General features: G+C 35.3%; 2 protein-coding genes across 2 annotated transcripts; both read left to right on the forward strand.

Annotated features, from left to right (window-relative positions):
• Positions 1-4,999: 4,999 nt before the first annotated feature.
• Positions 5,000-11,524, forward strand: LOC139891837 (putative DEAD-box ATP-dependent RNA helicase 29). Its single transcript, XM_071874847.1, has 11 exons — positions 5,000-5,449; positions 6,040-7,201; positions 7,277-7,334; positions 7,415-7,519; positions 7,937-7,982; positions 8,142-8,215; positions 8,359-8,411; positions 8,495-8,576; positions 8,667-8,723; positions 8,845-8,980; positions 11,076-11,524. The coding sequence occupies exons 1-11, from the start codon at positions 5,077-5,079 to the stop codon at positions 11,315-11,317; spliced, it is 2,388 nt and encodes a 795-aa protein (XP_071730948.1). The 5' UTR covers positions 5,000-5,076; the 3' UTR covers positions 11,318-11,524.
• Positions 11,525-12,053: 529 nt separating this feature from the next.
• On the forward strand, positions 12,054-14,137 carry LOC139888753 (CBL-interacting serine/threonine-protein kinase 1-like). Its single transcript, XM_071871744.1, has 8 exons — positions 12,054-12,403; positions 12,541-12,603; positions 12,690-12,761; positions 12,825-12,932; positions 13,047-13,127; positions 13,494-13,679; positions 13,794-14,006; positions 14,099-14,137. The coding sequence occupies exons 1-8, from the start codon at positions 12,179-12,181 to the stop codon at positions 14,135-14,137; spliced, it is 987 nt and encodes a 328-aa protein (XP_071727845.1). The 5' UTR covers positions 12,054-12,178.
• Positions 14,138-22,827: the final 8,690 nt, after the last annotated feature.

Consider the following 22,827-nt stretch of genomic DNA (forward strand, 5'->3'; position numbering starts at 1 on the left):
GTAACGACTAACGATGACTTAACGACTCAGTTAAAATGTATATACATGTAGTGTTTTAATATGTATTTATACACTTTTGAAAGACTTCAATACACTTATCAAAATACTTCTACTTAACAAAAATGCTTACAATTACATCCTCGTTCAGTTTCATCAACAATTCTACTCGTATGCACCCGTATTCGTACTCGTACAATACACAGCTTTTAGATGTATGTACTATTGGTATATACACTCCAATGATCAGCTCTTAGCAGCCCATGTGAGTCACCTAACACATGTGGGAACCATCATTTGGCAACTAGCATGAAATATCTCATAAAATTACAAAAATATGAGTAATCATTCATGACTTATTTACATGAAAACAAAATTACATATCCTTTATATCTAATCCATACACCAACGACCAAAAAAACCTACAAACACTTTCATTCTTCAATTTTCTTCATCTAATTGATCTCTCTCAAGTTCTATCTTCAAGTTCTAAGTGTTCTTCATATATTCTACAAGTTCTAGTTACATAAAATCAAGAATACTTTCAAGTTTGCTAGCTCACTTCCAATCTTGTAAGGTGATCATCCAACCTCAAGAAATCTTTGTTTCTTACAGTAGGTTATCATTCTAATACAAGGTAATAATCATATTCAAAATTTGGTTCAATTTCTATAACTATAACAATCTTATTTCAAGTGATGATCTTACTTGAACTTGTTTTCGTGTCATGATTCTGCTTCAAGAACTTCGAGCCATCCAAGGATCCGTTGAAGCTAGATCCATTTTTCTTTTTTCCAGTAGGTTTATCCAAGGAACTTAAGGTAGTAATGATGTTCATAACATCATTTGATTCATACATATAAAGCTATCTTATTCGAAGGTTTAAACTTGTAATCACTAGAACATAGTTTAGTTAATTCTAAACTTGTTCGCAAACAAAAGTTAATCCTTCTAACTTGACTTTTAAAATCAACTAAACACATGTTCTATATCTATATGATATGCTAACTTAATGATTTAAAACCTGGAAACACGAAAAACACCGTAAAACCGGATTTACGCCGTCGTAGTAACAACGCGGGCTGTTTTGGGTTAGTTAATTAAAAACTATGATAAACTTTGATTTAAAAGTTGTTATTTTTAGAAAATGATTTTTATTATGAACATGAAACTATATCCAAAAATTATGGTTAAACTCAAAGTGGAAGTATGTTTTCTAAAATGGTCATCTAGACGTCGTTCTTTCGACTGAAATGACTACCTTTACAAAAACGACTTGTAACTTATTTTTCCGACAATAAACCTATACTTTTTCTGTTTAGATTCATAAAATATAGTTCAATATGAAACCATAGCAATTTGATTCACTCAAAACGGATTTAAAATGAAGAAGTTATGGGTAAAACAAGATTGGATAATTTTTCTCAATTTAGCTACGTGAAAATTGGTAACAAATCTATTCCAACCATAACTTAATCAACTTGTATTGTATATTATGTAATCTTGAGATACCATAGACACGTATACAATGTTTCGACCTATCATGTCGACACATCTATATATATTTCGGAACAACCATAGACACTCTATATGTGAATGTTGGAGTTAGCTATACAGGGTTGAGGTTGATTCCAAAATATATATAGTTTGAGTTTTGATCAATACTGAGATACGTATACACTGGGTCGTGGATTGATTCAAGATAATATTTATCGATTTATTTCTGTACATCTAACTGTGGACAACTAGTTGTAGGTTACTAACGAGGACAACTGACTTAATAAACTTAAAACATCAAAATATATTAAAAGTGTTGTAAATATATTTTGAACATACTTTGATATATATGTATATATTGTTATAGGTTCGTGAATCAACCAGTGGGCAAGTCTTACTTCCCGACGAAGTAAAAAATCTGTGAAAGTGAGTTATAGCCCCACTTTTAAAATCTAATATTTTTGGGATGAGAATACATGCAGGTTTTATAAATGATTTACAAAATAGACACAAGTACGTGAAACTACATTCTATGGTTGAATTATCGAAATCGAATATGCCCCTTTTTATTAAGTCTGGTAATCTAAGAATTAGGGAACAGACACCCTAATTGACGCGAATCCTAAAGATAGATCTATTGGGCCCAACAAGCCCCATCCAAAGTACCGGATGCTTTAGTACTTCAAAATTTATATCATATCCGAAGGGTGTCCCGGAATGATGGGGATATTCTTATATATGCATCTTGTTAATGTCGGTTACCAGGTGTTCACCATATGAATGATTTTTATCTCTATGTATGGGATGTGTATTGAAATATGAAATCTTGTGGTCTATTATTATGATTTGATATATATATATATATATAGGTTAAACCTATAACTCACCAACATTTTTGTTGACGTTTTAAGCATGTTTATTCTCAGGTGATTATTAAGAGCTTCCGCTGTCGCATACTTAAATAAGGACGAGATTTGGAGTCCATGCTTGTATGATATTGTGTAAAAACTGCATTCAAGAAACTTATTTTGTTGTAACATATTTGTATTGTAAACCATTATGTAATGGTCGTGTGTAAACAGGATATTTTAGATTATCATTATTTGATAATCTACGTAAAGCTTTTTAAAACCTTTATCTATGAAATAAAGGTTATGGTTTGTTTTAAAAATGAATGCAGTCTTTGAAAAACGTCTCATATAGAGGTCAAAACCTCGCAACGAAATCAATTAATATGGAACGTTTTTAATCAATAAGAACGGGACATTTCAGTTATCGTTGATAAATGATTTTTTATTATAATTGTATTATACATTTGATGAGTATCAATACTAACATTATCATATACTAATTTATACAAGTGTCATGCAACGCACAGACTCATAAAACTAGTATAATATATAGGCTATAAATAAAGATATAAATATTAAATATAATATAGATATAATATAAATGGATAAGAAAGGCAATGGCTATTATGTATCTATATTACGTAATCAAGCAGCAAACATAATTGCAGATAACACAAAGAGATTGAGGAAGGCGTGACCGGACGAAAAATTAATTTCCGATAGCAGGCGACGGTGATCGAGTGGAGTCGGTCAACAAATGTGGATTATTCTTATGAGAAAAAGCGTCCCTGGCCAGATAAGTTGGCGGTGGAAAGCCACTCGCCAGCAATTGACCGGAAAAACAAGTTAATTCGCCGGAAAAACTCACCTCCGGCGGATGTTCCTGGCGGCGCGTGGGAGTTCCGACACCGGCAAGACTAGCCGGGTTTGGTTCGTTAGGTTATTACGAGTAAGATGAAAGTGGAGGTGTCTTTTAATTCTCTAATATGAGATATATATTTATAAAACCAAAAATAATTTTTAAACCTGCCTTTTGGTATGCATAATTAATAATGAAATTAGTAGGATACATATTACTCCGTATAAATATATAAAATGACGTGTGAATCTTGGTCGTTTCATCAGGAGCAAAACGGAAACAACAACACATTTTTTCGTAACCACCCCTCAGGGTCCAATGTGTAAATTTGGCAGAGGTAAAAAACGTAAGATTATTATTATTATTATTATTATTATTATTATTTTTAAATCATAAAGAAACTTTACCCAAATTTTTAACGGACCATATCTCTCTTCTCGAAGGGAGTTAAATTTTTTCGCCATCACCGTAAAACTCGGTATAATTTTACGAACAAAACGAAACTACCTACGCTCGAAATGAACACTTTTTTTAAAAACGCTAAACACACCAACATCTAAAATGGGGCTTATCACATGTGACGTTTTTCTTTTTGTAAATACATAACGCTACGTTAAATACGAATATGCAACTCGAAAAGCCCCGCCGCATCGCGCGGGTCGATCCAAATCTCGTTACTATCTATCTATACATTATTATAAAGCACGTGCTATTATGCTTATGTGTCATCTCCTCAAATTAATCAAATTTAAATTGTCATACGTGTCACTCTATTATTAAACCCAATTAAGTAATAAATTAATAATTAATAAAATATGACAATGATCTTAAATTAATAGAAACTTCGATTGTTACCTTAAATAAAAGATAAAGATAAATATATAATAATCATATTAATTTATTAATTAAAAAATACTCCATGATTATCCATAAATATTACTTATAAGCAATGATTTAATATTACGGAGTTTAACAATATTTGTATGTAATAAGGATTGACAAAATAATATAATAATAGTTATCTTTAGATAATATATAATATTTTATCAATATAATACCGTATAATATATATATATATATATATATATATATATATATATATATATATATATATATATATATATATATATATATATATATATATATATATAAATTTAATAGTAATCAATTTTTTATGTAATCAATATTTTAATAGTAAGTTTCGTTGTTATTACAACATTTTATTTATTAAAATCTTATAATATATCAAAATTCAAGATAACGATGATTATTATTGAAAAGTGAGAATTATTCTAAATATATATTATTTTTATATATATTTCAAATTGGCATAATATCTTATGTACTCATCCGTACCATATTCAATATTTTATTTTGAGCTGTCCCAAATTAATATTCTACTTCTATAAATTAATAAAAATAATAAGGTAAAGTTATTTTATGCCATTAACTTTTGCATATAGTACAAAAAAGATAGGTAAAACTGTAAAAGGTAAGATGTAAAATTGTAAAGTAAATAAAAAGTACATTTGATCGATAACATCTTTAATTATCATCAATACTATCGATTTTAAATAATGAGATATAAAACTTTCGTTCAACGGACGGACTTATAAAACTAGTAATAACATAATAATGCTGCCCGCCAATGAAATCCCAAGACCATTAAGCTATAATTAAATTAAATTAAATTAAATTGAATATGTGTTGGGCCTATCAGCCCAAACCTTCTTTGTTGTGTATACCAGTTCTGACCTAGCGACTACTATTTTTCATACCTGAGGTAACATCCCCAACTTACTCCGTCATAAAACTATCTATCGAGAGAGAGGCCGATTGCTAGGTTTAGACTTCGTTGAATTGAATCAGTCAATGGGTGGTGGGAAGCATCTAGTAAGTTCGGCAACTGAGTTGAAGAAGAAGGAGAAGAGAGATAAGAAGGCTAAATCAGGTGGTTTTGAATCTTTGAATTTGTCTTTAAATGTCTTCAGAGGTGTTAAACGTAAAGGTTATCGAGTACCTACTCCTATTCAACGTAAAACCATGCCTCTTATTCTTTCTGGTGCCGATGTTGTTGCTATGGCTCGCACTGGTTCCGGTAAAACCGCAGCCTTTTTGGTTCCTATGCTCGAGAAGTTGCAACAGCATGTATCTCAGTCAGGTGTTCGTGCCCTAATTCTTTCACCTACTCGTGATCTTGCTCTTCAGACTCTTAAGTTTACTCAAGAGCTTGGTAGATATACAGGTTGGTGCATTCATACTTACATTTCTGTTTTCTTTTTTATTCTTTGTATGTAGTATGTATGTATGTATGTTTAAACCCTAATTCGATTGATTTTCTGTTTATATGTATTGATTGATTTCTTTTATATGTATGTATTTAGGTATGTATGTATGGGCCCTAATTGTTTGATCCTACACTCTATATGACTATATGTATGTATGTTTGGACTCCAATTGATTGATTTTGTTTGATATGTATGTATGTATGTTTGGACCCTAATTGTTTGATTTTATACTTTATATTTATGTATGTATGTAGGTTTGTACCCTAATTGATTAATTTTTCAGTTTATATGTATGTATGTTTAGGCCCTAATTTCATTCAATTCTTTTTTTGTTTATATGTATGTATGTTTGTCTTTAATTGATTGATTTTTCAGTTTATATGTATGTATGTTTATCCCCTATTTCATTCTTTTTTTTTTTGTTTGTTTATATGTATGTATGTATATTTGTAGCCTAATTGATCGATTTTACACTTTATATGTATGTATGTTTGGTTTCTAATTGATTGATTTTTTCCTTTATATGTATGTATATATATATATATAGACCTTCGCGTTAGTTTATTGGTTGGGGGTGATAGCATGGAAGCTCAATTTGAAGAATTGGCACAAAGTCCTGATATAATTATCGCCACTCCCGGGCGCCTGATGCATCATCTCGAAGAGGTCGACGATATGTCGTTACGTTCTGTTGAATATTTGGTATTTGATGAGGCCGACAGTCTTTTTAGCATGGGTTTCGCCGAACAGTTACACAGAATCCTTTTGCAACTTAGCGACAATCGACAAACGCTCCTCTTTAGTGCTACATTACCAAGTGCTCTAGCCGAGTTTGCCAAAGCTGGTCTCCGGGACCCGCAACTTGTGCGCCTTGATTTAGAGACTAAAATAAGTCCCGATTTAAAGCTTACATTTTTTACTTTAAGACAAGAGGAAAAGCTAGCTGCTTTGCTATATCTAATTAGGGAACATATAAGATCAGATGAACAATCATTGATATTTGTATCGACAAAACATCATGTTCAGTTTCTTGACCTTTTGATACGAGAAGAGGGTATAGAGCCTTCGGTTTGTTACGGTGATATGGATCAAGATGATCGTAAGATCAACGTTGCACGTTTTCGATCACGCAAGACCATGTTTCTTATTGTAACAGATGTTGCAGCTAGAGGAATCGACATCCCATTGCTTGACAATGTTATCAATTGGGATTTTCCTCCTAAACCTAAACTATTCGTGCATCGGGTGGGTCGGGCAGCTCGGGCGGGTCGAACCGGTACCGCGTTCTCTTTCGTCACACCTGATGACATGGCGTTTCTTCTTGATTTGCATCTTTTTCTTTCTAGACCAATTAGACCTGCACCGAATGAAGAAGAGGTTTTGCGAGATATGAATGGGGTAAAATCGGAAATTGATCATGCAATGGCGAATGGAGTAACAGTTTTTGGTCGGTTCCCGCAAACGGCTATCGATCTTGTTGCTGATAGAGTTCGCGAAATACTTGATTCGTCCACCGAATTGGACTGTTTGATTAGACCTTGCGAAAGAGCGTTTCGTTTGTATATTAAAACAAAAGAGAAGCCTTCTACGGAGTCTATTAAACGAGCTAAAAGTATGCCCCGTGAAGGGTTGCATCCGATGTTTATGAAGATACTAGGTGGCAATGAATTATCGGCGCTAGCATTTTCTGAAAATTTAAAAGCATACAGGTAAACAGCTTTAAAAAGGATTCATCATTTTTTTTTTTCTTTCTCAAATTTTAATATATTAACTTTGAATTTCAGAGCAAAGCAAACGGTGTTGGAATCTGAAGGTCATGCTGCCAAAGCAAAGCATTTACAGGTAATCATTTTTTATAAGTTTTACGACATGTATATTATTTTTTTTATACGATTTTGTTTACCGACACATACTCTTTTTAGGGACCTTCAAGTCAATGGGTCGATGTAATGAAGATGAAAAGAGCTGTTCACGAGGGGATTATTAATAAAGTGAATCAGCAGCAATCTATCAGTCATGCAATGAAGGTAAATTTTGAATACCATATAAGCTATTTTTAGTTCTTACATCGTGTGGTAATCCATATGTACGAGTTTATACTATAGTCATCCAAATATAATATAAAATCAACTTTAAAAGCCACCTAACCATTAATTTAGTTTCATTTACACTTGTTCTGAAAAAAAAATATATATTCTAGATGTTATAACATGGGAAACGTGCCTCTAGTTTATGGTTCATACCACATCTAGAGTTGTATATTAATGATTAATGATCTTATAAGTAATGGTAAGCTTTATTATTAAGTCAATCTTGAACTGTTTTCGACAAGTTTCAGGGGCAATTTTGTTCCATCTAGTTTTGTTGTTGCTGGTGTGTGTGTGCGCGCCCGCCGAAATTTGGCATAATGGTCTCTTGAAATTGCTATATGTTATGTTTTGCAGGAGGTTGAAATGGAACACAATACATCACTTGGCACAGGGAAGAAAGGTTGGGTATATAATAATAATGAAACAACTGTATAATTCTGATGTATTCATTGATATTTCTTTTTGTATTGTGTATTTGTGTATTATTCTATACAAAGATTCATATATAGAATTGTTCATAAATCAAAACTGATTTGGCAATGGACTAATAATTTTGCAGTTTCTGTTAGTAAAAGGAAGACACGAAACTTCAAGGATGAGGAGTTTTTCATAAGTTCAGTGCCAACAAATCCAGTAGGTCCCATTACCTCATAGGCTGTAAACATCATATATTTTCAACAACATTTAGCAGCGCTTCAACTTCAATTTAGTTTTCTAGTACACCTGTTTGGTCTATTTAATTGTTTTATTCTTATTCTTGATGGCGTTTGTTTCAGCATTTTGAGGCTGGCCTGTCTGTCAGAAATAATCAAGGCTTTGCTTCCAATAGGTAAAGATTTAAGGATGTTGATGGTCCCGATTCTATGGTTTTTTTTGTTTTTTTTGTTAACTACCAATGTTAATAATCAACAGGTTGGAGTCTGCTGTTCTTGACCTAGCAGCCGATGATAGCGGAGGATTACAAAAACAGAAGTCTTCGTTTCATTGGGATAAGGTTTGAAACATTTATTCAATTTTGTAGGATTATTAATTATTTGTCATTGTTTCGCCTTTCTCTTAATTTTAATTATCTATCTGATGACAGAGAAGTAAAAAATATGTCAAGTTGAACAACGGTGATCGTGTCACAGCTAGTGGGAAGGTATATATTTAGTAATTTCAGCTTTAACACACACACACACACACACACTCTGTGTACATTTTTGATTGCATAAAGTACAATTTGATACAAAAGTTTTGATTTACTTGGTTTGTGTATACAGATTGTTACAGAAAGTGGTTCAAAAGCTAAGGCTAATAAAACCGGGATATATAAAAGATGGAAAGAAAAATCACACACTAAGATATCTTTTCAAGGAACAAACAATGATGGTGGTGCCGAATCTACAAGTCTCAAAGGTATGCAGTTAAATTTATTATTTTTATTTATTCTGTTCTCTTAATGAAAATAATAAAAATAATTCGTTTAAGCTTTTTTTTCTCCAACTGATTTATCTTCAGCTGGTGTATTATCATTATAATAGCTCTAAATTGAGTACTAAAAATATTCCGATGATGATACAAACAAGGTTGTAAAAGTCGCTAGATGAGGATTAGTCGGTCAGGACCATGTAAAGACTAAAAGGTCAAGTCGGGGACCGGTCGGACCTTGACCGATTGTAATGTTGACTGTTTTGACTGATTTTTACTGACAAAGTTCTACTTTTTACCGATTTTGACTCGTTGATTGAAGCCTTATGTGATATACCTGGCAAACGGGTCGAGATGGGTCGGGTTGGGTCAAAGATCAAATGGGTTTGGGTCGAAATGGGTCATGGGTCGAAATGGGTCAGAATTAATATGGGTTGGGTTGAGACCCGGGTCGGGTTGGGTCAAGATCCGGGTCGGTTGGGTCGGGCTAGTAAAAATTGTTCTTAATTGTATTTTTTGATGTGTCTCTTCCGAACACGCGCCTTTTTAGGACCCGTTTTTGATGTATTTTTTGGACCCCTTTTTTGACCCCGTTTTTGCAACGAAAACACGCGTCGAAAATGCGCCTCGAGAAAGGCGCCTCGAAAACACACGTAAAGAACGGGCGTCGAAAAACGCGCGCCGAAATCGCAGGCCGAAAACGCTCCTCGAAACCGGGGGTCGAAAACACGCCGAAACCGGGCGCCAAAAAAGGGTGCTGAAACCGGGCGCCGCAACGAGTGCGCCGAAACCGGGCGCGGAAAAAGGGTGCCGAAACCGGGGGCCGAAACAGGCGCCTGAAACCGGGCGCCAAAAACGGGCGAAACAGGGTGCCGAAACCGGGGGCCGAAAAGGGAGGCTAAAAACGCGCGCCGAAAACTGGGTGCCGATACCGGGCGTCGAAAACGGGGTCCAAAAACGGGGGCCGAAACCAGGGGCTGAAACCGGGCGCCGAAAGCGAGCTCCGAAACCAGGCGCCGAAAACGGGGGCCGAAACCGAGGCGGAAAACGGGGTCCCAAAACGGGGTGCCGAAACTGGACGTCGAAAAGGGGGCCGAAACCGGGTGCCGAAAATGGGGATCGAAACCAGGGGCCTAATACAGAGGCCAAAAACGCGCGCCGAAAACGGGTGCCAATACCGGGCGTCGAAAACGGGGTTCAAACACGGAGGCCGAAACCAGGGGCCGAAACCGAGGGCCGAAACCGGGCGTCGAAAACGGGGTCCAAAAACGGGCTCCGAAAACGGGCGCGGAAAACGGGGGCCGAAACCCAGGCGGAAAACGGGGCCCGAAAATGGGGTCCCAAAACGGGCGCTGAAACTGGACGTCGAAAACGGGGTCCAAACACGGAGGCCGAAACCGGGGGCCGAAAACGGGGGGGCCGAAACCGGGGGCCGAAAGTATTAAATATCAAGAACTTGAAAGTATTAATTCAAAATAAAAGAATTACATCTCCAACATAGCATAAAGGCAAGGACACCGATGCACCAATTATAAAATGTGTTGCTAGTCTAAAGCTAACTGTATATGAAGATGAAACTGATGTTTAGCTCCTTTAAGAACAAACTGATGTAATTTAGCCTTCACATACCTAAACAAATTATTGTAGAATGTGTTCGCCCGTGTCATTGGTGACCCATTATTGCGTTTTCAAATTAGTTGTACTGTTTTTTTATTATCCAATCCACCCGACCCGACCGTTCATACCCTTTAATAAGTCCATAACATGTATAAACATCTTATTTTCAGCTGATTTGCTATATTATTTAGTCAAAATTCTTATATATTAGAGCAAAAACAAATACCTTTTGATAAGGCATTAACTTATTGGTGGCACTGATCAGACACATACTTTTAAAACCCACAATCGCGAGTATTAATCATGATTGGATGGGTTTTCGAATGTTTTATGGATTGTGGAACTATTAAAATCAACTATGTGCAGCCGATGTGTATTTTTTTGCATAAATGATATGGTACTGTAATATATGTTGTCTTGTTTTAAAAAAGAATGAATGAATACTGACTAGTTGTCGTTTACACAGGAGGGCGAGGAATGCAGCATGGGCATGGTGGGAGAGGGTTTAGAGGTGGGAACAAGAGTCGTTCGGTGGTGCCTAATGCAAATGTTCGTTCAGAAGTTAAAAATCTTGAACAAGTTAGAAAAGAAAGGCAGACTAAAGCAACTAAAGCTTCTTTAATGAAGAATAACCCCAAAAAGAAAGGGAATAAGAAATTCGGCAAAAATGGTAGGAGAGGAGGAGCGAAGGGAGGAGGTAGGAAGTAGTAGATGTTTCATGTGAACGCTTATTCATATTTTTTTGAATTTTTTTTTTTAATCGTACAATTAAGATCATGTCTGGTGTGTACTGCTAACAAAAATGTGTGACAATCATTCAGCTTGCAACAATTTTGTTATGTGTTACATGTGAGTATCTTCAGTCTTATCTTCTGGTATATTCAATTTTACCTTTGAGTATATCATTCAGTTTTATCTTTGGTATCTTCAGTTTTATATGTTACATGTAAGTATCTTCAGTTTTATCTTTGCATAGAACAATCACATTTTTTACTTGAAATTTCAATTTTATGTTTGGGGTTATCTTCTGTTTTCAAATGTCGTTGGAACTGCTTTGTATGGGTGTTTGGTTTTTGAATCAGATTTGACCCCTCATAAATGTATAGGACATTCTGACTAAGGTGAAGAAAATAAAATCTCATACAAGTATATCACAACACAGCTAAGATCGATTATGTTTTGTCGTTTTTTGTTTCTCTAGTATGAATTTACGGCCTATATAATTTAATTTTCAAGAATGACGATGGACCATACATAAAAAAGCTAGATGATATGAATTATTTAAGAAAATAAAATTAATAATGTAAGTAAAGTTGAGGGATTATAATGCAATATAGTTTAAAAAATACTAAAACTCATCATCATGGTGATGATATATAACATATAATAATAATAATATAGATAGAAGATTGGAGGAAGTTGCACAAGAGAAGGTTAGGGGTGGGGAGGTGTTGTTTCGATCCATGTCGGGTGGGCTTTCATGATTCGACACCTTCCCTCCGCATTCTGATTGTGATTGTGACCCTGATTGCGATCGTGTGGTCATTGTAGTAAATAATAAAAGCAAATATGGTGTTTGTTGGGAGACAAATATTTCAGAAATTAAAGAAGAAAGAAACCGAAAAAGAAGAGGAAGAGGAAAATGAAATGCAAGAATTATTAAGATTGGGTGGAAGATATAAGATTGGGAGGACCCTTGGATATGGTAATATGGGCAAGATTAAATATGCTAAAGACATTCAAACAGAACATTCTTTTGCTATTCAAATCATTAATAACAACCTATCTGATCAGGTTCCTGTTTATTTTTATTAATTTCACTCCACAATTTCTAATTATTAATCTGATATCCATCTATCTTTCTATCTATATATGAATATGAGTAATATATTAAGCTTTTTATTTTTTGTTATTCATATCGAAATTTGCAGATAAAGAGGGACATTAGTACATTGAAGCTCCTTAAACACCCGAACGTTGTTAGATTACATCATGTATCCATTTATCTACACTATATTCATATTCTCATATCACCAATATACATACAATTTATACTTATAATTAAGCCCTTTACCTGCAGATAGTATATAGCAAAACCAAGATTTACATGGTTCTGGAATACGTCACTGGAGGCGAATTATCCAACACAATTGTATGTTACGTTTACCATTTTTTTTTGTTTTATCATTTTAGTAAAATCTTAATTCTCATACAGGCATCAAATGGGAAGCTACCCGAGTCAGACGCAAGGAAGTTATTCCAACAGTTAATCGACGGTGTCAGTTATTGTCATGACAAAGGTGTTTTTCACCGTGATCTTAAGGTCTCGTTCTCAAATCTCCACATTCGAACCCTTCATTACTTAGCCTGTACTATATAATATACACTCTTCTAATGAATTTTGTATCTATCTATGTATATATATATACTCTTGCAGCTAGAGAATGTGCTTGTGGATGCTAAAGGAAATATCAAGATATCCGACTTTGGCCTTAGCGCACTGCCCCAACAATTTAGGGTGAGTAACATTCAAAAGAGAGGCCATATGATAAACGAATACACGGATAAACTTGTAAGGTTTTCAAGACCTAACAAACTAAAGTGTTGCGAAAGACAGAGATGAGAAACAAAAATGAATGTAGTTGAATTTTAATTAAAAGCCTGCCAAATTTGCGGTACCCACAAGATCTTATTAGACTCAAAAACATCTCTCTCATTAAGAAGCCAATCCCTCTTTTAAAAGGCTACACGTGAAATGAGAGTAATTTTTACTCAAATGCACGGTGCCTAACTGGGTTATGTCGTGATCATATACAAATGGATATTTAATTATGCCCTCGATCAAATGGATATTATATAATTGTATGTGTTTCTACGGTTTTAGGACGATGGGTTGCTGTATGAGAACACATCGTCGCCAAATCTTAACTACGTAGCTCCTGAAATCCTGTCCAACCGAGGATACGATGGAGCCGCATTAGATACCTGGTCCTGTGGTGTCATCTTGTACGTAATACTTACAGGCTATCCACCTTTTGACGCTAGAAATGTTGTTGTGCTTTATCAAAAGGTATATATATTATTGCACGTCATCTATACATATTGATGGCGAATATTGTTCTTTTTCTCTTGTTTCTGTTAATTAATAAATATTACTTTTTGGTGGTGATCGAGTTTATTTTAGATCTTCAATGGGGAAGTGCATATCCCTAAATGGATGTCTCCAGGAGCCAGGTGTCTTATAAAGAGAATTCTTGATCCGAATCCTAAAACAAGGATAACAATGACTGATATCAAAGCAGATGAATGGTTCAATTTGGAGTATACACCTTTCAAACCCAATCAAGAGGTGGACATGCACATTTGTGAGGATCAAGTTCTACAACAACAAGATACTGTAAGACAATCTAATGCTCTAATATTTTTTTTAGTTTCTACACAATGTTTAGACTGTACTTGATCATACTTTGCATTATATGGTCGTCGCAGCTAATTGATGAAAAATCATCTTCTCATATCAATGTATGACAATTGTTTTTTTGTCACAAGATGAACCTGCAGTACTGATGCTTGATTGAAGTTTTATTGAATGTGGAGTGGCAGCTATATATATATGTAACATGTTTGGCTCAGATGAAGAGTGTATGCATAGGTGATACATACATACATATATATATATACATACATATATATATATATATATATATATATATATATATATATATATATATATATATATATATATATATATATTTGCTCGTTCACACTCTACGTATATTCAAAATCTGTATTGATGAGCTGACCTATGAAGAATAGCGTTCCTTGATGAGGTGATAAAGCTTTTTCATGATGGTTATAATGTGCATTTAATGGGTTAATTAAAAAGCGACGTTTGCAGGTTCCTTGCGATCACATTTCGCCATTTTTTTTTTTTTTTTTTGGTAAAGTAGAGAAGTTTTTTTTTTTTCCGTGCTTAAGTTGTCCCAGTTCCGGTTAAAAAACAAGTAAAACACCTACAAAAGTGGATTTTCAGTGATTGGATAATAACAATCATTAAGTATATGTATCCGGATCCTAGTAGTCCATTAAATACTTGATATTTATCGAGCAACCACGTTAAAAATACATATATGATCAACATGTTTATGATTGAACCTAAAGTCTAAAAAAACATGTTCAAGTTCAAAATTAGGGAAATCAGTGATTATCCGATTGTTTTATCTCCGGCGATCGTGTAAACCCGATAGGAATCAGGATTCGCGAGTGTGTAAAACAATTAAGAAGGATTATGAATATCAATAACTCAAAGGTCTATATATAGGCGGGAAAGTTACATGAATGGTTGACGTGACACACGTATCACTTGAAGGATTCATAGTTGTTGCAGATAACATCTAATCGAGCGAGCCATTTGAAGAACTCATAGTTGTTTCTAATTTATAGACGTTTGAATCCAGGCTTAGATAATTAACCGTTAGTACATATAATATTGACCAATGAACATATGTGTAGTTCTTGGTATATTTCACGTATAGATAGAGAGCATTCTATTGGGGGAGAATGTGGGTTAACTTGAGATTATGCTTAATAATTATACTAATCTTAACCCATAACAATAAGTGTTTTGATGATAACATATGCACATAACTAAAGGTAATGGTACACATCTTGACATAAATAAACAAGTTCACTAATTCACACTTGCTCTAACAAAACACCAAAACCAAAGAAAGCTTGAAATGAAAGAAAATGGTACACGGCTAAACCACGGTCGACCGCAAGTCAGACCGTGGAGACTTGCACCCAGATTTACGAAATCTGAGTTGCACGGTCGACTCCATGGCTGACCGTGGATCGATCGCACAACCCTACTGTCCGGATTTTGATCAAAAAATGTTTGACCACTTCCGGGCATCTATAATTTATGAAACCTGTTCAAACATGCTTAGGATAGTTTCCTTCTTCATTTTCAAAGGAGCTTTGGTCACTAGAACACTAATCTTGGTTAATCACGCCTAATGACCCCTGAATGACGATTAAGCCTGGATTAAGGATAACACATAAGTGTTATAAGAAAACATGTACATCTAAAATGTATCTAGACATACTTAGGATGGTCACCAAGTCCCAACCAAGAGTGGCTCTTTCCCTGTACATGTGTTGGATATTAATGTATGCTTATACATTAATCTTGCAAATGCCACTTTGCAAGTAAAACTTACATAGCCTTAGTTTAATACTATGTTATCACTATATGCTTAATTCTAAGATTATTTAGTGATCTCTTGCTAGTCATTAAATGAATAATATTACTTGACTACTTGCTATTAGTACATGTGTATTATTTAACTATGTGTTAAGTGCTAAATGATATATAGTTATTTAATTTATGTATGTATGAACCATGTGTTGCTATGTGTTACAAGTTGAATTCCACCAACTAGTATTTGGACTACTTCATTATATGCTTGTGTTACTTGGATAATATTTGAAATGTCATAAGCTAGTAAGCTTAAAAGATAATAAAACATTAACACACATAGGTTTGCTTAAGTCTAAAATTAAGTTTATGAATAAGTTTAAACTTGATTAACTTGATGTCTTGCAACATGCTTAATTATTATTTACTTAATTTGTCAGGACATCATTAACACACTTAATTAATTACAAACAAGTTCAAAATTGAATACTAGTATGCTTTGTGATTAAAGTGGGTTTGTGTCATCAATGACATGTTGACAAACCATTAGAGATTTAGCAAATGTGTTAATTACAAATAAAAGATTATGACAAAACTGAGATTGCCTCAAATGATTATCATAACTTGTATCCAAGAATGTTAGACTTTCCAATTTGAGCATGATAAGTCACTATCAATGCAATACATTCAAGGTAAATGGACATTTAATGCATATAGTACTTGTATAGGATGTTGGGTATCTTTTGCAGGTGTTAAATGAAGTAAAGTGTCCAAAGAGTGATGTCCAAAACTGATTCAAATGGCTATACAAAGGATATATATTTTGGACTGAATCGCGTGCGGTCGACCCACGGTCAAGCCGCAAACATGGCTGACTTTTTTTTATCTCTCCATATAAATAGCAAGGCTTGGAGAACTTTGAAGACTTGGACCTCTTGCATGCTACAACTCAAAATCATCAGAGAATCACAATAAAATAACATTTACACATATGTTTGTGATTAGCAAGAGAAGTTTTATAATCTCATAGATTATAAAAAGGGTGTTTGTAAACTTACTTTCAAATTGTAATCTTTGTAAGTTTGCATAGTGTTGTAATAATCCTTATAATTGTCTTAGGATTGTCATCATTAGAAATGAGTGAGTCTTTATACTTTGTAATTAGAAGCATATGCTAGCTTAGCTATCTTCTTCCTTAAAGGAAACTAGCGAGTTGATTAATCTCATTGGGGATTAATACTTGTCCAAGGTGAAGACAAGTTGATCTAAGTTGGAGGTAATCCTTCAAAGGGATAGAAGGATTAGGTTTGTTGTTTAAGAAGAAGTACAAGGCTTGTAAATCAGATCTCCACCGGATTTGGAGAAAGGTGCATAGTGAAGCAAGAAATCCCGATTAGTGAATCGGGGAGTGAATTATGGTGGATTAGTTAACATCCACCCGAACCACCATAAATCCTTGTGTTTATGTTCTTTACTTTACATTCCGTACTATTACAAACATAAATACACCACACATTGATTTGAGTTGATTAAGGTGATCAAGTATCATTCAAATCTTATTGATCATCGAAAAAGTTTTAAAAATCGTATTAAGTAACTATTCACCCCCATCTAGTTACTTACAATTGGTATCAGAGCGGTTGCTCGTACATTTGCTCTAGAAACGTTTTTGAATGAGTCAAGAAATAATTTTGGGTAAAAACCCGAGTCAAACGTTCTTAGAATCAATTCAAATGATGGCATACCTTGAAAGATTGGCTAATGAAGCACCAATCTTTGATAGAGAAGATATCTATGTGTGGAAGATAAGATTCGAGATCTATGTCAAATCAAAAGATTATGACATGTGGAGAATCATCAAGGGAGGAAACCTTGTTTCTCAAGAATCTTCAAACATGGTGAAATCAACATTCCAAAATAATGAAGTAGTGAACAAAGTGCAAAAGAAAATTGATGCTATATCACTACTTCATAGAGTTCTTCCTAGTGAAGAAAGGGTTAAAATCTTTTCATGTGAAAGTGCAAAGGAATGTTGAGATACACTATTTCCTCAAGATGAGGGAGCTTCTAGTTGCGTGATGAAGAATGGGTTTGAGGAAAAGGTAACAAGACTCGAATGTCTTGGTGGGAATCGGTTGATTGATCAAGATAGAGAATTTTGCTTTATGGGTTCAAGATACTCTCCAAGTCAAGATGCTCGTAGTGAAGATGAGGTTGAATCGTGCTATCAAGAAGAAGAAGAAGGCGAAAGCTCAAGCGTTCAAAGCGATGAGGTACATGTATTCTATCCTTCTAATTATGAAGATTTTCTAGACGAGTACAAAGCGGTAAAATTTGCGTATACTAGAAGTTGTGATAAAGCAACATTGTTGGAAAAAGAATTACAAAAGGTAAATCAACTCAACAAAATTTTAAGTGATGAAAACAATTATTTGAAAAGATCTTTACATGACAAAAATTGTTTTAAAGATAAATTTTTTTTTGGAAACTAGTCACAATCCTAGTAAACACAAACAAAGTACTCTAAGTCCAAGGACAATTATCAAGAAAGTTGAAAACCTAAGAAGGGTAAACAAATCTAGCAAATCTATAAGAGGGATGAGTCAAAGGTTGGGTAATTTTAGAATAAATGAGAATAAATGATCAAACTTTAATAAAAGAGGATTGTGTAATTAAAACTTAATGTGCTTTAAGTTAATGTGTCATTATATTAAAAATTGCACATCCTCTAATTAGTTAAAAGGATTTCTCAATAAGATTATGCTTATCTTAGGAATAAATGCTTACTTGAATAGATTGCATACTAGTTGTAGGACAATGTGCCTTATTTGTGTAATATAATTTTTTTTGGGTAAAGGGATATACCCGGTGAATTTTATAAAGAATAAAGAATGAAAACATTAAAGTGCAGGCTAAGAGATATGCCTCCTAGCCACAAAACAACCAGCCAAAGCAAAGCCAAAGCAACAAGCACACACGCTCGAGCACACCAACAATCAAAACTAAACAAGGCCTAACTAGAGCTAGAACACTTGAACCCAACCAACAACACAACATTATGGAACCTTCCATTTATCCTTTAATAGCCGCGATTGAGGAGAGTCTTTAAATTTAATTGTGAGCAACTTCAATCGGACCGTTTAGTAGATGACTTCAACCACTTGATCACTTGAGCGCCTTGCCATTTTGAAGAGACGGTTATTCCTTTCTTGCCACAGAAAATAAATGGCAGCCGCAAACAATAACTTCGAAACAACAACACGTGCTACCTTTCTATGAGCGATAGGCGATAGAACATCACGAACCGATTTCCAACTCGAGGCATTAATAAGAACAGTAGACATGTGTTGAACTCTGGACCACACCTGCGATGAGAAAGAGCAATCAAAAAATAGATGGTCATGGGAATCCATAACCAAGCTGCACAGGGAGCATACAAGCGCCCCATTTTGGTGTTGCAAATCCCATGAACGAAGTCTGTCTTGCTTTTGCAGTTTCTGACCCATGACTAGCCATAAAAGAAACGCGTGACGCGGAATGCAATAATTTGACCAAACAAGATTATACCAAGGCACGATGGGAGCTTTTGGTCTTATGGTGTTCCAAACCATACCCACAGAAAACTGATGTGCAGACCCATTACCATCATTCCACTTCATTACATCTTGATCTTGAGAGACTGAAATATGATTAGTACCTGGCAGAATCTGGTCCCATTCGGATGGCCACGCCCATCCTGTATCAGTCACCAAGTCACACACACGAGTTTGAAGATTAAACCCAGCATGATGAATTTGGTGACTAGTAACAAAATGTTCTAGCGGCCCATCCTCACACCACCAATCGAACCAAGCAGAAGTTGATTGACCATTACCGACTATGTGTCTAATGAAAGGGCGAATAATACCTCTGATGCTGAGAAGCTTTCGCCAACTCCAGCAAGCAGTCGATTTTACATCTACCTCCCAAAAATGACGACCCATTAAGTGGTAAGAATGAACCCATTTAACCCAAAGTGATTGCTTATTAGAAATGAGACTCCAAACATGATACGACATTAAGGCAACATTCCACATTTTTAAACTCTTGAAACCCAGACCTCCTTCATATTTAGGAAGACATAAATCGCACCATTTCACTTTGGCCTTTCCCTTTTTCATCTCACATTGGCACCACAAAGAAACCTCTCAAAAGTTTTTCAATATCATTAATAACTGAAGTCGGAAGAATAAAAATAGCTGACCAATAAACCTGCATAGACGAGAGGACCGAAATAATGAGTTGAACACGCCCGGCAAAAGATAAAGATTTATTTTTCCAGTCATCTATCTTGTGTTTCACACGCTCAATAAGAACTTTGCAATCTCGATGCAACAGTCTTGACGAGACCAGCGGCACCCCAAGGTAACGAACCGGGAGAGAACCTTCCTCAAAAGGAAGCAGACTCAGAATTTGTGTAATATATGTGTAACTATATATATAAATATATATACATGCCTACATACGTGTCATTGATGATGAAACATCGGTTGGATGTGATCATAAAATGTTGATCAAAGAAAACTTGTCCTCAAGTATTCTATAGAAATGATAAAATCGTCAAAACGCGCTCGACGTGAAGAAACGGACAAGAAATCCACTATTCCAAGATGCATGGTCAACCCACGGCAGACGCAGGAACAAACACAAATATTAACCACGGCCCAACCTACGGTCGACCGCAGTTCGACCGCACGGGTACTGACGGGTGTTGTGAAGTTGAAGCAGACTCTACATTCTCAATCACATCATCATGAGTTTGCATCGTCTGAGACTCAACATTATCATTTTGAGCTTTTGAAGTTGAAGCATACCTCACACGACCACCCCTAGTGGAAATGTTCACCGTTAGAAATTCTCCATCTACTCCTATCTCCCCCCTCATGGCTATTTTGAGGATCAGAATCACCATGTTCATCATCTATGTGAGGGCTTAGAGGAGAAGAGCAAGAAGTAAGTGGATGCCTTAAGAGAGCACAAAACATTGCTTGAAGCGAAGTAGTCGAATAGCATCAAGATTTGAATTTGAAATCATACAATCAAAGTATGCTTGTTCTAATGCATCATAATAATTCAATGAACGTGGGGTCATGGCGGAAAAGTAATAACTGGAATAGCAGCAACAACATCTGATGTTGTCGGTGATGTCGATAGAAGTGTGTGAGTTTTCGTGAGGGCAGGTGAGGATGTCATGGGAATATTTATATATGTAGGTTGATATATACTACTAGTCAGATTATCCCCTTCTGATGGAGGTTGGCTAACAACCGGAGTTGTAGCTGGAGAAGACTCTTTTAGGTCAGTCGCCTCCATGATATATGTCTCATGGGACTCTGACGGAGTAGAAGAACTACCCATCTTTTAGCTCTCGTGGAGATATGAATATCCCGACTCTTGAAGTCATCAATGTATCGTGAGGTGACACATCTCTTTTAGTTAAAGATTCAACACCCAGACCCTGAGTTTCAAGATCCGGATGAGAAGTGGTTTGAACTAAATGATCAATTTCTTGAACCAAAGGAACAGTCTGCTGGAAGTCTGATAAATTTCCCGAAGGAATGTCATGTTGATTCGTTTTCGTAGGATGCGACAGATCTCCCTCATCAAGATTAGCCGGACCTATAGGCCATGTTGGACGTTGAGGCAATACAACATCACTAGGATGACGTATAATAAGAGGATTTCTGGCCGATACGCACGGTGCCTTTTTAAGGGTTTCCGGCTCTCCTTCGGCCGTTATGGACTTCAATGACCGAGTTTCCTCAATCGATTGAGTCAACGTAGAATTTACTGCAGGGGAAGACTTTACTTCCTTTCTTGATATAGGAACATCACGGGTAGGATTTATTCTTAGTTCCTGTTTAGAGTGGATGGGCTGATTGGTCGTTTTACCGTCCTTGCATTTGATATGTCAGATCATAGTGAGAATCGAAGATGTGATAGATTGAATGAGACTCAGTAAGGTAAATAACATATTTGGTATTAGAGAGAATTAGTAGATTTACATTCCACAGCTTCTTAAACTAGTTTACAATGTAATAGCTATCTAATTAGGACTACTAAGGTTCTTTATATAGCCTTCTTCTAAGGAACCATCTTTTAAGCTTATTTCACATTAACACTATACACATTTCGGGGTCCTAACAATCCCCCCCTTAGTGTTAAATGTGAAAATTACAATGTAATCCTATTGTGTAATCTTGAGAGGTCTAAATGTAGCTTTCCATCTTGTACCTATGGGGTTAGAAAATTAAACTTGATTGTCTGAAATCTTCTTTGAAGGTTTTTAGATACCCCATGTTTTTCTTGGATCTCCCTCATATAATGGATATTCATCCATTTTTTTAAAATACCTTCTTTTTCTTTGGCCACGAAGAATCTCAAATTGTCTTGTTCGGATCCAGAGTTTTAGACGATATCTGACATGCTTAATGAATTCTCCAAGACCCATTTTCATGTCAATATCATCAAACTTGCTCTGACGGAACTTGAGATACTTCAGTGCAGCCTTGAGTGTTCCATCTGAATACTTGTTAAGCTCTTTAGTTCTGATAAACACTTTCTCCTTTTGAGAATTAACAAACACAAACCCTTCGGGCTCAAATTGTATTTGAAACATTCCTATGTCCTCCAGTCCCTCTAGAAATTGATCCGGACACGTTATCCGAATCTTTTTCCTTTTAGCTTCGAGACCGATTTAAAAGTTCTCACTTCTCATAAGTTCAATTGTCTCCATCATGTATCTCTTCACAGCTTCTAAAGCTTGAGTTTTGGCAAAAGGTCAATTCGTGAGTATACTGAGGTAGTTGTAGATGTGAATGATGTCAAGCATATCCATATTTTAATAATCAGCCTCCGTAAACTTGTACTCCTTCTCATCTTCTCTAATCACATGAAACTGACTGATAACGTATTTCTTCACACTTATTTTTACTCCCACTCGAGTAATATCTAACACTTCTGATAACCGATACTTTCT

The sequence above is a fragment of the Rutidosis leptorrhynchoides genome, chromosome 2 (assembly GCF_046630445.1).
Source record: "Rutidosis leptorrhynchoides isolate AG116_Rl617_1_P2 chromosome 2, CSIRO_AGI_Rlap_v1, whole genome shotgun sequence".
NCBI classification, from domain to species: domain Eukaryota; kingdom Viridiplantae; phylum Streptophyta; class Magnoliopsida; order Asterales; family Asteraceae; genus Rutidosis; species Rutidosis leptorrhynchoides.